The 13,868-nt window shown below is 51.0% G+C and overlaps 1 protein-coding gene across 1 annotated transcript in view; it reads right to left on the bottom strand.

The window, feature by feature from the left end:
• The window catches only part of PPP6R2 (protein phosphatase 6, regulatory subunit 2), a 78,711-nt gene that overhangs the window by 33,544 nt on the left and 31,299 nt on the right, over positions 1-13,868 (bottom strand). The window contains exons 5-6 of the mRNA XM_009885859.1: positions 5,740-5,805; positions 4,284-4,396 (exon numbers count right to left, since the gene is read on the bottom strand). Of these exons, the coding sequence (XP_009884161.1) occupies positions 4,284-4,396; positions 5,740-5,805 (179 nt within the window). The remainder of the gene's footprint in view (positions 1-4,283; positions 4,397-5,739; positions 5,806-13,868) is intronic.

Below are 13,868 nucleotides of genomic sequence, written 5' to 3' on the forward strand. Positions count from 1 at the left end.
AAAGAGTGGAAGCCGACCCTCCCCACGTGCCTCTGGCAGAAGATGATCCAGGACCTGGGAACAGCGGCCAACAAATGCCAACTGTAAATGATATGCACGTTTTCAGTAGTCTTAGCTATTACCTCCTTGAAATATTTTAATCTTCGAGCCCTTAAAGCAGGACAAGGTGCCTTCCAAACACCGCCAGGTTTGGGGCCAGGCAGAGGGACCACCAGGTCAAGTGCCGAAGACGGCTGGCGGCAGAACGAGTAACGACACTGCTCCGTTCTGGCATTCAAAATTATTCTGACACTCCAGCGTGGCCTCCGAACTGAAGACTCATTAGCAGAAAGGGAACAGCCCCCGTCTCTCTCTACTGTCTGCCTGCTCCTGCCTCTGCCCCCCAACGCTCCCCGGGTGAGTTCTGTGGGGGTTAACCACGATTCCCCAAAACCCGGTACCCAGCAAGTGCCGTTTGTCACTTGCTATGTCACACGTGCAGCTAAAACCAGTATTACTCAAGTTCACGGTCTAATTTTTACTATTTTCTAACATTTGAAAAAAAATCTCATTTACATTTTTATAAATAAAATATGAGATAAAAATGTAGAATACATGAATAATGCAGGAGATGAAATTATTTTAGTAAGCAGCATCTAAATACACTCCATCGGCACAAGAGGCAGGAAAATGAAGTAACAGCTTACTGTAATTAACCGAATTCACTGTTCTTGCATACAGCCAGCAGTTACTGAAAACCTAGATTTGATATTTATGCTGTAACCCCCATCACGGCTCTTTCTTGCTGCACTAGCTGATCATTAACTCATGACTCACGGATAAAAAAAATTACCCAAAGATCAAAAAAGGTTACGAGGAACGCTCGGAGCCATCGGCCCAGGCAAGTACCGAGATGGGTGACTTGCAGCAGACAGGGAACTTGTGCAAAAAAATACCACTTTTGTTCGAAATATTTTTTCCTTTAAGCAGCGAAGTGGTACGATGACTTTTAGAAATGCTTTTTGAAAGTGCAAAAACTTTTTTGTTTCTCTCATGGAAGTTACGGGTAGCGCTTGGAAACGTGTGAGGTGCGTACGCAGAGACCAGCGGGGAGCGCGAGGGGAGACCACGTGAGGGACGTACGAGCCCAACTTTGAACTGCCGCTTTGTCTAATTCTTCGTATAATCGAGGAAACTTGCTTAAATTCTGCCACTGGTGTCACAGAGGCTCTCACGAAAGACCACGGGCAGCACTCTGCTGCCCCCCACCCAGCAGGGTTCCGCATCCCTCTCCAAAACTACGGAGGAAGTCTGAAACTACCGAGAAAGTCTAAAATTACGGAAAAAGCCTGAAAGCAGTGCGTTCTCCACGGCCCACCACAGTGACCACGAGCCTCGTTAAAGGTTCCCAGGTGAAACGACCAGGCTGGAGGCTCATCGCCAAACTTCAGAGGGCTCAAAACTGATCGAGGCTCGACAAGAGGCCGACGGCTCCGCAACCGGGGCCGCAGGCTGCACGCTGCAAAGCCACCCCGTCCCGTTCCCGGAGAAAACGCCCCGTCGGGCCACGGGATCTGCCTCGTTTCTGCAGCCGCGGCGAAGGAGGCGAAGTGCTGAAGAGCGAGCGCTGCCTCGCGGGGACACAGCTACGAGCCGGGGATGATCCTGGGCACATCTGCGGAGCCGACGGCTTTTCGGCGCTGGTGTGCAGCACGACGCGCATCGCACGTGTCACACGCATCACGCGCGTCGGCTCCTGTGCCAGGAGCTGCCCCCGATACTCCCGAGTGAACTGACAGCTCAGAATCAGGAGGAAATAACAGCAATGGCACAGGAATGAAGAAGGCTCTGGGCTGACACAAACACGTAAAAGAGGAATGTTAAGCCCCAGTGATAGATGCTGCATTACTCATTGCAAGTCTTTTCTTTCATCCCTTCTCTGTCAAAATGGCTCCTTCAGGCCTAAAAGAGCCTTTTTTTGGTTTTAATCTCTTGCAGAATCTCCAGTAGATGTTTTTCGGTTTGAAGCCACTATAGGAAGCGGTGACCACGCTAACACAGGGCATTCCAAACTACGTTATGAAGAGCGAAGAAACAATGCAGAGGGAACTCACTGAACTTGAACCATCAACATTTTCTGGTGCAGAACTCACGCTTAACATTATTTGGGAAACAACTCCTAATAAAGATACTTTTTGACCGTGCCAGTTTCTCATCAATTTTTTCCCTCAGTAATATTACAGAAGTTAGCTCTGGATTTAGGAAAAAAAGCAACTTCAAATAGAAGAAATGCTTCCAACCGTCACCCAAGCTGCCTGGCCACACAACGGCAGGTTCTGCCCCGGAGCGGGAGCCCCGCTGGCGGGGACCACGGGCACCCTCGCACCCTGGGCTCAGGGGACACCCACCAAATATAACTTACAAACCTGAAATACTCCAACTGCTGCTTCGCCGACTGTGCACTGACACCATTTTATTACTAGATTACATCTTTCAAACAACCCCACGCACCCACTGGTTTCCAAACAATGGAGTTCCCCAAGTTCCCCTCCCCACAATTACCTCCGTGACAGCCGACCGTCCATACCTTATACAAGACTGTGGGAAATGTGACAAAACCCTTATGAACCTAACCAGCTTCTCTGCTTTTCCCACCCAAACTACCAGGCCTCATAAAGGACACCAACGTCTCTATTTACAAATCCTCCCCGCGCTGTTTATCAATCAGAAGGCAGAAAAGGATTAAACCAGTTATGTATCTGCATTGTGACACGTCATCTCCAATTAAAGCACTGCACAACGTTTCTGAGCCACGAAGAGAGCCCGCGACGGCCCCGGGTGACACGGCTCGGGGGACAAACACGGAGCCGACACCAACTCTGATGTCTCAGGGGACCCACGGGGATGGTACACAGACAGAGATCTGAATTTTCACCGTCTAGCCACAAACAGACGGAACAACTTTTTGAACGATGAGGGAGGGCGAGGGAAGCAATTGAAGCGTGCAGACTTATTTCTTCCAGGGTTCAACCACATTTGGAGAATAAACCTGGGGAGATTAACGGTTCAGCCAAAGCAAGAGGCAGGCAGACGCCTCTGGTGAGATGTGTCGCGCCGTATCCCGACACCACCTGAGCTCTGGGGAAGTTCGCAGAACTCTTTAAAAAGAACTCTTTGACTGGTGTTTGACTCCGGAGCCAAACTTGGCGTGCCGGAGGGCAGCGAGTGCGTAAGCAGACCCCAGCAAAGGCTGGACGGCAAGCTGGCGCTGCCCCGCACAGAACAACATGCACGGTGACACACGAGCTACTATGGTGGGGAACTCCCTCTGTTGTCACAGCTTTTTCATCCCCATTTTGATCAACGGCAACTTGATGATGTGAAATCCATCTCTACGGTGCCACAGGTTTCCCAGCGGGAAGAGCAGCCCCTGTTCGGGCACGTGTGAGCGAAGTCTCGCGCCTGAAGTCACGCGTGGCATCACCTAACACCACCAGTCCAGGAATGGTAAGATTTGTCTTTGCGGGATTTCCCTCAACCACGGCCATCGCAGTTCACCTTCCTCCAAACGCACCAGGAACGCTTTAACACCCTCACTGGTGTTCCCTCGCCTTGAATGAGGGGGGGAAGCTCTGGGGATCACTAACCCCCCCCCCCTGCCTTCAGGCAGAGCTACCCAACCCAGAAATCGCAACAGAAGCCGTTAAGCGATGCCACAATTTAAAAGCAATATTAAATGCTGGGCACAAACGCCAAGAGTCAGGCAAAGGGTTAAGAAGCTGGTGAGGGGTCTGGAGCACACGTCCTGCGGGGAGGAGCGGCTGAGGGCCCTGGGGGTGTTCAGCCTGGAGAAGAGGAGCTGAGGGGAGACCTTCTCCCTCCCTACAGCTCCCTGACAGGAGGGGGCAGCGAGGTGGGAGCCGACCTGTTCTGTCAAGTAACATGCGATAGAACAAGAGGAAACGGCTTCAAGTTGCACCAGGGGAAGTTTAGATTGGATATTCGGAAGAATTCCTTTACTGAAAGGGTCATCAGGCGTTGGGACGCGTTACCCAGGGCAGTGGTGGAGTCCCCGTCCCTGGAGGGATTTAAGGGTCGTGTAGATGTAGCGCTCAGGGACACGGTTTAGCGGTGGGTTGTCAGTGTGAGGTTAATGATTGGACTCGATGATCTTACAGGTCTTTCCCAATCTAGGAGATTCTGCCATTCTGTGACCACTGACCGCATGGTTTGTCTCTAGAGAGCTATCAGCAGTGACGATATTAGCGGCAATTAGTTTAGCCAGTCCTCCGACAAGTACTTACGATTCCAGTGCTGTCAGAAGTGGGTCAGGCTCAGGTATATCCTGGAGTTGATTGCTCTGGTCTCTGCTCAATCTTATGATATCACACAGGGTCTGGGAAGCATTTGATTGCCTCTGTAAACAACGACATAGGGCACAGTTCAGTGCTAACGCCTGGGCTTGGCTCACTCCGGCTGTCAGAGAAAATGTAACACAGCGGGGAACGCACAAAACTGAACAAAGCAATGTTTCAGAACAAGTGCTACCATGCTTCAGGTTATTCGTCTGCTCGATATAACGCTGACGTGAATTATGAGAAGCATTAACAGATTTTAAAACCAAAGAGGAGGTCTTCCTGAACTTCATAATTAAATGCAGTTAAAGATTTCAGAAAGTGACGATTCTTTTTTTTTTTTAATCTTCCTGACCAAGTCTGTTAGATGTTTAATTTCACATACAAGTATTTCATTCTTACTTCTCACTACTCAGGAGCTTTTCCTGCCCGAAGAAAAATAAATGGCTTGATAAAACTCTTTACAATTTAACTACTACACCTTAAAAGGCTGTAAAGTATTATTTTGATAAATGAGTCGTCTCATTCTGGCTATCGGTCACAGACTCTCCGTCGCTGCTGCATGTACAAGATCTGACGCTGGAATTTAGCATTCACCCTAAACCAGCACTGCTGAGCTTACAGATCAGCACGCTGCTTCCCGTCTCCTCTCTGGGAAGGGGCAACGTCTGCTGCGATGAGATGAGGGAATCTCACTGTTGGCATTAACGCTGCACCAAGAGAATCCCGCGCCACGCAGGGCGCCGCAGGAGTCGGTGAGCCAGAGCCCCCATCCCCATCTCGGCCGAACCCGGGCATCGGCCTCCTTCCCTCTGTTGCTCCTGCTCAGCATCAGGGACAGCCCTCAACACCCAAATGTGAAATAACAGCGTAGGAAACTCAAATCCAGACCTAGAGCTCCTGGCTCGGATGTTTTGTAAAAATTAGTGAAAGAAAAAAAAGAGAGAGGAAAAAAAAAAAAAGAGAGTGCACTTGTATAATTTAATACTCAGCATGTCTTCCCCATGGGCTGAGAGCTGCATCTTGTAGACTTTATAACAGAATACCAACTTACTTATGGTCTAAAAAGAATTGAAAGTTACAGCAAACTGGTTAAAATTAAAAGTTTTTCATCAGCCTTTCGAAGAGCAGGTTCCTACTTAAAACCAAGTTAGTTCCCAGTGGCTGTAGGCACTGAGACAAACTGATGCAGCGGCAGAATGAACTACCAAACTGGTGGTAAAATAAGACAAAGTACAACACCACATTTTGGTACTGAGCTTGGCAACCAGAGGATGGGACCGCCATCCACAGAGGTTCTCTCCTTCCAGAAGCCACCCGGGCATTATCGAAGGGACGAGAGACTCGTCTGGACCTTACAGGACCCACCACCCAGAGAGACAGAACTCAGTCTTGCCATACTCACGTCCTCATCTTGGCTCGAATGGATCAGCTCCACGAGTCTCTGAATAATCTTTGCTTCATTAAGCCACTGGAGGGAGAGGAAGGGGAACAGAAAATCCTTGTTTGGTATCACAGAATTCAAAACAAGAGGATCTTCGCGTAGCTTTGCATAGCACAGGCTTTTCCAGAAGGGAAAGCCCTCTCCTTCTATTTCATAATCAGAGCCGCGGGCCACAGGCAAAGTCCCCGCGGCACAGGCAGCGATGGGTTTTAATCTGCATCAGTATGTACACCCTGCCCCCGGAACTAAAAACCGAAATACCTTTGGAAAACACGGAATACATCAGTCAGAAAACACCATCGCATCTGCAGCGTCAGCATAATTATCCACACGTTCTTCTCCTGCCGTTTCCTATTCTTACAGTCTTACCACTCTTCACACCGAATAATTTCTCAGACTTGGAGCCGACGGAACAGTGCTGTTATCACACCTCGTCCCCTTGCTCTATGCCCACTCCACACTCCTTCCTTTTCCTGGTGCAAGCTATCACTTTATCTCCCTCTCCTGCCCACATGCAAACCACGTACGCCGTCTGCAAACCGCACCTTCCGGTTCCTGCCCTCCCGGCTCCATCTGCCGGCTCAACGCCCCGTTCCCACCCAACCACTCTCACTCCAACGTCCGCCCTCTTCGTCCCAGGCAAATGGCTGGATGTCTAACATCAACCAAACTCATCACACTAATGCATTCCCAGTCGCTTTTGAAATGACTGACCAAACATTAATTAAAAGGAAAAAGACTCTGGAGGTCTCTGCAATGATGGAATCTTCCATCGCTCTTCAGATGAGTCATGAAGAAAATGAAGAGCCTCCTGCCCTCCACGTCTTTGTCAGGCGGCTCTACGCCCCTTGAACACTCATTTTTATGTTATGTTATCTGTTCACACGACTTCAACTATAATCCTTACATTGACTCTTTACCAGCTTTGCTCTAATGACCTTCCTGCAGCTCTCGTCCTGTCCTCTACGACTCCAGGTCGAGTACGACGTATGTTTGACTTCAAACAAAAATTCCAGATGACCATTTTTAGTGACTTTTCCCATGAATAACACTGCTGTTTTCCTACTAAGGCTGAAATGACTGACTTTGTCTCCTTTCTGGTACCTCTTATTGCAAAAACACTAATTTTGACCAAAAAATCTCCCCAGCATACAGCTGGGAAACCAAGTATTTCATTCAGGACCATGTTTTCAGATCTCGTTTCTGCAATTTCTTCTTCCCAACGTCCAGTTCACCCAGAAGTTCAAAAACCAGGACATTTTTCCCCACCAGCCTCTCTACCAACCCACCTCTTCAGATTCTTCCACTGGTCTCTAGTTTCCCAGCATGAAAATTAAACTCCCGACCCTTTTTCTCCAGACCACCACTGTAGAGTTGGTCCCTGCTCTGCCTTGGTACATCAGCCTTGCCACCTTCACCCCACTAACAAAGCCGGCAGCCGTTCCCTCTTTGATCGCTCTACGAGCATCTTTTCTCATCTCCCTGTGCCTGGATACGATGACCGAAATCCTTCTTTCAAATCCTAAGGCTCAGCCTTCTGATGCCAGCTCAGGTAGCCCTCAACTGGCAATTTACCAGGACAGCTTCACCAAGATTAATGAAACTCTCCTCGTTTATACTTTCTAAAAACCAGCTGCTCCAATCCACTACGCCTCCCGGCAGCCTCTGCAGCAGCGGAACGATCCATCTCTCCCCTTCTCCGTTCTGTATCTGTGTTTCATTTTGCGTCACCAGCGACAGCCCCACGTCCGCACTGCGCCGTGATCCCCAGCCCACGTTCTGCTGCCATCTCTGGGTCTTCCCACAGCGTTAACGCATTGCACAACTTCAATAAAAAAACCTTTTATCATTTTTACCTGCAAGTTTCCTCTCTTCCAAGTACTAAGCCGCAGAGAGATGGTACAGTGGGTATTTCAGCCTGTTTGTGGCTTCGTGCAGAACGTACCTGCCAGCCCCTGTCAGCAGAGGAAGTTCTACCTATGGAAGTTCCACCTACCCTTTCGGCCTCCACAGCCCAGAAGAAAATGGCTTATTAACACTCCCGCATTAAACGTTTTCTCTCCCTTGCAGAGCACAGCAAGTTAAATCCCAGCCCCGCACTGCAGTTTCAACTTTATTCTGTCCCAACATCCCCCCCGACTCACGAAAACTGGGAGCAGCGCAGCACGCAGGGATAAGGAGGTTTGCTCTTTTTGCCCGGACTGCCATTAAAATGGGCTCTGGGGGGAGTTGGACGGCCACAGAGGGAAGTGCTGAAGGGAGAGAAGTGCGATCGTTCATCCGAACAAAGGAATTGCTGTTCCTGGGAACTGAGTGACACAGAAAATGAGATTCCAAAGGAAAAAAAACCAACAAACCCACAACTGAAATAATACGTTAAGATCAGAAGAGCAATACCAAAATGTGGTGAATGAAGAAGCACCCAGTAGACCTGGAAGAGATGAATTCCTCTGTCTTGAGGCCACTGTTGAAGAGATGGACTTTGCCATCTTATTAACGCTTACAAACCCTTCAAGGGAGGTGCCAGGGGGATGGGAGCAGTCTTTGTTCAGTGGTGCCCAGTGACAGGACAAGAGGGAACGGGCACAAACGTGACCGTAGGAGGTTCCATCTGAAGCTGAGGAGGGCCTTCTCTGCTGTGAGGGCGGCAGAGCAGTGGCACAGGCTGCCCAGAGAGGTGGGGGAGTCTCCCCCTCTGGAGCCATCCCAAACCCGCCTGGACGCCGTCCTGTGCCACTGCTGGAGGTGCCCCTGCTCTGGCGGGGGGTGGCACTGGGGGAGCCCCAGAGGTCCCATCCAAGCCCTGCCAGGCTGGGATTGTGCGAAGACGCGGGGCGAGCGAGCGGGAGGTGGCTGATGTAGCAGCTGTGTGCTGTCTGCCAGCAAACCCGGCTCCTGTTCCCCACCTCCTGACTAGGGAGCGTTGGGCTTCTGCCCAACTGCTGCTGGGGAGCACCTGCATCACGTACGCTCAGGCACCACAGAACAAGCGGGACGTGGCAAACTGGTCCAGGCAACTGGGACTCGGCAGTTAATGAGGCAGTGGGCACAGACGAAGGTGTGGAGATGCTGTTCCAGGCTGCACGGGACTGCAAGGACTGCCCAACCTCAGTGGTGACATGCAAGGGGGCAGGGTCCCCACCACCACCTGGGCCAAGGCATGTAGGAGGCCTCAACCCACGTGGTGCTCCCGAGAGAGGGCACGGTCAACCAGGTCCCGGGCTGCAGGGACTGCCTTGGTGGAGATGATGGCCCTCACCCACAGCAGATGCACTCTCATCAAGGCACTGTGCTGCCAGGCGATGGGAGTTACGGGTGGAGGGGAAAAGAAAATGTAGTATTCGATTCTTGATGAACAGAATTTCCACGGGGTTTTTCTGCCGAGACCGTGGAAACGGTCAGGGAATCCTGGACCCTAATTTTGCATGGAAGAAGGAATAGGCAGAGACTACATAGGAATTAGAGGATGGAGAGTCCCAAATCGGGAGTGGCTGGAAGCCGGCAACATGAGAAACGCTCTTTCACCACCAGGAGATGCGCCCTTACAGAACTGCCACAATGGCTTGGTGGTAACAGGCGAGGAGGAACAGGTTTCCTCAAGGGAGTCATCAGAGCCACCCGAGCCCAAAAGTCACCAACGGAAGAGGAAGTGGCAGATGACGGTGGCTGGAGCCTCCCTTCTGCAGGGAACCAGGAACCCACTCACCCGCCAGACTGGCTGTTTTTGACGCACAGCCTGCTCAGGCTGCCCAGCGTGTGGGGAGACTGCCAAGGCTCATCCAGCCCTTGGACAACCGCTCCTTCCTCCTGACGCCATGGCTGCACCAATCCCACCCCCAAGGGACATCTCAGGCGTACCACGGGCCCCGCTAGGGTGAAGCCCTGGCTCAGTCCCTGTGCTGCCCGGCACATCTTTTACCAGGTTCAACTCTGGCTGAGCTTTGGCTTTCCTAACAACATCCCTGCCTGCTCGGGCAGCCTCTCGCTTCTTGAGAAGCTCAACATGAGCTGGCAATGCAGGATCCCAGCCCAGAAAGCCAACCGTACCCTGGGCTGCATCAGAAGCGTGGCCAGCAGGTCAAGGGAGGGGATTCTTCCCCTCTACTCTGCCCTGGTGAGACCCCACCAGGAGTACTGCATCCAGGTCTGGAGTCCTCAACGCAGGAAAGACATGGACCTGTTGGAGCAGGTCCAGAGGAGGGCCACAAAGATGCTCTGAGGGCTGGAGCACCTATCCAATGAGAACAGGCTGAGAGAGTTGGGGTTGTTCAGCCTGGAGAAGGCTCTGGGAAGACCTTATAGCAGCCTTCCAGTACCTTAAGGGGCTCCAGGAGAGCTGGGGGGGGACTTTTTACAAGGGTGTGTAGTGATAGGATGAGGGGGAATGGCTTCAAACTGGAAGAGGGCAGGTTTAGATGAGGTATTAGGAAGAAATTCTTGACTGTGAGGGGGGATTGTGCCCCTCTGCTGCGCTCTGCTCTGCTCTGGGGAGACCCCCCTGCAGTGCTGCCTCCAGCTCGGGGGCCTCAGCACAGGAGAGACGTGGACCTGGTGGAGCGGGGCCAGAGGAGGCCCCGGAGATGCTGGGAGGGCTGGAGCCCCTCTGCTGGGAGGACAGGCTGGGAGAGGTGGGGGGGTTCAGCCTGGAGAAGAGAAGGCCAAAAAGGGGAGAGCTCAGAGCCCCTTCCAGTGCCTAAAGGGGCTCCAGGAGAGCTGGGGAGGGACTCTGGATCAGGGAGTGGAACCATAGGAGGAGGGGGAACAGTTTTATACTGAAAGAGAGGAGATTGAGATGAGATATGAGGAAGAAATGTTTTATGCTGAGGGCGGTGATCCCCTGGGGCAGGTTGCCCCGAGAAGCTGTGGCTGCCCCATCCCTGGAGGTGTTCAAGGCCAGGTTGGACGGGGCTCGGAGCAACCTGGGCTGGGGGGAGGTGGCCCTGCCCACAGCAGGGGGGTTGGAACTAGATGATCTTCAAGGTCCCTTCCAACCCAAACCATTCTATGATTCCATGATTCACTGCAGCTCCCGGGTGCTCCATCCCTGCTCCACCATCTCAGCACTGCCTGCACGTTCGTGAGCTCAGGCAGGAGAGCCTGAGCCCTGCTCACCCATGCGGACCTTATCCCACGCCTGCTTGACTTTCTGCACATCAGGATGGACTGTTCTAAGTACTAATTGTTACCTTTCCCTGTGATGACTTCCCTCCTACATAACCTGCCACTAGGCTCAAGGACTAGGTAGGCCTAACAGCAGAGGTTACCAGTAAAAAAAAGTCAATACTGGCAAACAGTACACTTCTAAGTGTGTTCATTAAAAACACGGAAAATGGGGAAAACCACACCCTTAGTGAGTTTGTGAACAATACCACATTGGGGGCAGCAGGTGATAGGCAGGAGGGGAGGAACCTAGACAAGCTGGAGAAATGGCCCAGGAGGAACCTCAGAAGTTCAAGAAAGGCAAAATGCAAAGTCCTGCACGGGGGACGAAATAACGGGGTGGGGGTCAGCTAGCCAGGACCGCCTCGCAGAAAAGGCCCAGAGGGCCCTGAGTGGACCTATTGCACCAGGAGTCAGCGTTGTACCCCTGAGGGCAGCCAGCCCAGAGCAGGGATTGCTCCCCTCCACTCAGCACCAGCGAGACCCATCAGGACACCGGGTGAGGCCGGGGCTCACCAGCACAGGATGGACATTGCAATAGTGCAGCAGGTCCCATGGAGGCTCCGCAGATGGTCAGGGCTGGAGGTCGGACATGAGGTCCACATGAGGTCAGACAAGAAGCTGAGAGCGGGATTTGCTCGACCTGGAGAGGAGAAGGCGCAGGAGACCCCACTGTGGTCTGCGACTGCTTCGTGGGGTGGGGAGAGATGATGGAGCCAGGCCGCTCTCAGAGGTGCTGCGATGGGATGAGAGGGACAAGATGCAACACGAGAAATTCCAGCTGGGTATCAGGAAAAATAATTTCCACTTGAGGACGATCAAACACTGGAAGAGGCCCCAAACAGGTCTCCAGTTCTGGAGACACTGAAAACCTTGGATAAGGCCTTGAGCAATCTCCTTAATGGGATCTACTTGAAGATGCAATTGGACCTTCTCGGGGACCTTCCAACCTGCATTATGCTATGAATGAATCTCTGAGGTGTTGCAGAGTCAATGCTTAAGAAAGTCTGTTATATTAGGACTTCAACAAAACTTAGTTTTCTAAAACCTGCTGAGAATACACCTAATAACAGTGTGACTGGCTTGCACATTCCTAACCAGGCACAGTAAAAGAAAGTTCGTGCTTTATTCTTTAAGATGGTAGTCAATGAGGGACTGCAGCAATCAACAGACCAAGTTGTCTGATCTTTCCAGGATCACAACATCAACGGTCACTTCACGGAAGTACTGACTTTAAACTTTCCTCAGCTGAGGAGCGATCTTGCGTTAGGACAATTTTTGTAGAAGAGAAAGACACCTGCATTAGTCTAACCCAGCCCTCGAGCTACCGTTTCTTTAGGGTAAAGACAGCACGAAGAATACGCCCTCTTTACTCTCAGAGTTTGTTAGCCGTGAAAGCAACAGAAAAACGTGGGACAACGTGCAGTCGGGTTTTTTCTCTGTGCTCTGATCACTCCAGACTGACAAAGGGGGACGTGGCTACAAGCGGTGAAAACCGAAGCTCAGTTCAACCACAGCAGTACTGAGTCTGTGAGGGGTTTCTGCAGAAGACACGGTGCACGTCCGGGCACTCCTCACCAGCGCCCAGGGAGAAGAGACGGATCCAGCCAGGAGAAGCAGATTTCTCTTCAGAATAACAGGAATCGCGTTCTCCTGATTTCCAAGGAAACCGTGTCAGGTACGGCGAATGGCGTAACCCACTCTGCAGCCCGAAGGTGGGGTTTGTGGGGAGATCCCAGTGACTCTGCGCTCCGGCTGAGCCATAGCGGGATTCTCCTCCGGATCGGAACTGGGAAGACGGGCTAATCCTCCTCAGTGAAGGTCACACAGCACAAGCTGTATTTTGTCACTACAGCAAGCACGAGAAGATGAAGTGCAGAAGAGAGATCCAGAATAACTGCATCTGCTCCACATAAATTCCCAGTACACGTCAGCAAAATCAGACGTGGAGTCTTCTCACAGCGGTCATGCCTCTTCCCATTTTTCTAGGTAAAATTTTATACTGGTAACACACAGACAGAGGACAGACTTCTTTGATGCCACTTATCTGTCCTGAAATTAAAAATGCTTCAAGACGCAACCCATATTTGAGCTTTCTCGCTGCACTAGAATTAAATTATTTAAAGCCAATACTATTTCTTTCAAAAATCCAGAGACATTTCAAATGACAAATGACACCGATCAAAGAGAATATGCTGTCATCCATCTGCACGACGTCAGGTTTGTCGAAGGATACCAAAATGTAGGTCCCTGAAAGACAAGCCTGCTCGAAGGACCTCCTTAGAGGGTTCTGATGAAGAGTCTTCCAGTATTTCCAATTGTGAGAGTCCAGAAACAGTGAGGAGACGGCTGTTAAGATGCAACGTAGGCAAGAGATGATTTCACTTACATCACACCTCCCCACGGGCTGCTGGATCGGCAGGCAATTCCTCATACAGTGGGGCTTCTGTCCACCTCAGGACAGAAGTATGGAGGAACAGCATGTGCTACCAAGGTTCTTTCCTGATGGCACAGCTCTCCAAAACAACAAGAGCTAGACGAAAGCATTCCTCTGCCACGCACAAACAAAAGGAAATGGATAAAGAATTATCATATTTTCATATGTTAACTGTATGCCCTCAATTACAGAACAAGGAAGAGAAGGGAGAAAACTACCACAAACTGTAGTTCTACAGTTTAAGAATGTATGAAATGGCACTGCCACCTTCTTTCTGCTCATACTCATCCACTTATCTGCTGCTCCTTTCACCTCCCCGATTGCACAAGTCCATGCAAAAGGAAAAAAAAAAAAGCAAATCAAGGAATCGAGCTGGCTGAAAACAATCCTGGCAAAAAATAGAACTAAAAGAGAGGTGTTTTGAGCTGGATGAATTCCCTAGTCCGTGTCATCTCCCAACCACCTGAACACTGCAGCTGGCGGAGGTCCAAGA

Source organism: Charadrius vociferus, unplaced genomic scaffold (genome assembly GCF_000708025.1).
Source record: "Charadrius vociferus isolate BGI_N301 unplaced genomic scaffold, ASM70802v2 scaffold1215, whole genome shotgun sequence".
In the NCBI taxonomy this organism is placed as follows: Eukaryota; Metazoa; Chordata; class Aves; order Charadriiformes; family Charadriidae; genus Charadrius; species Charadrius vociferus.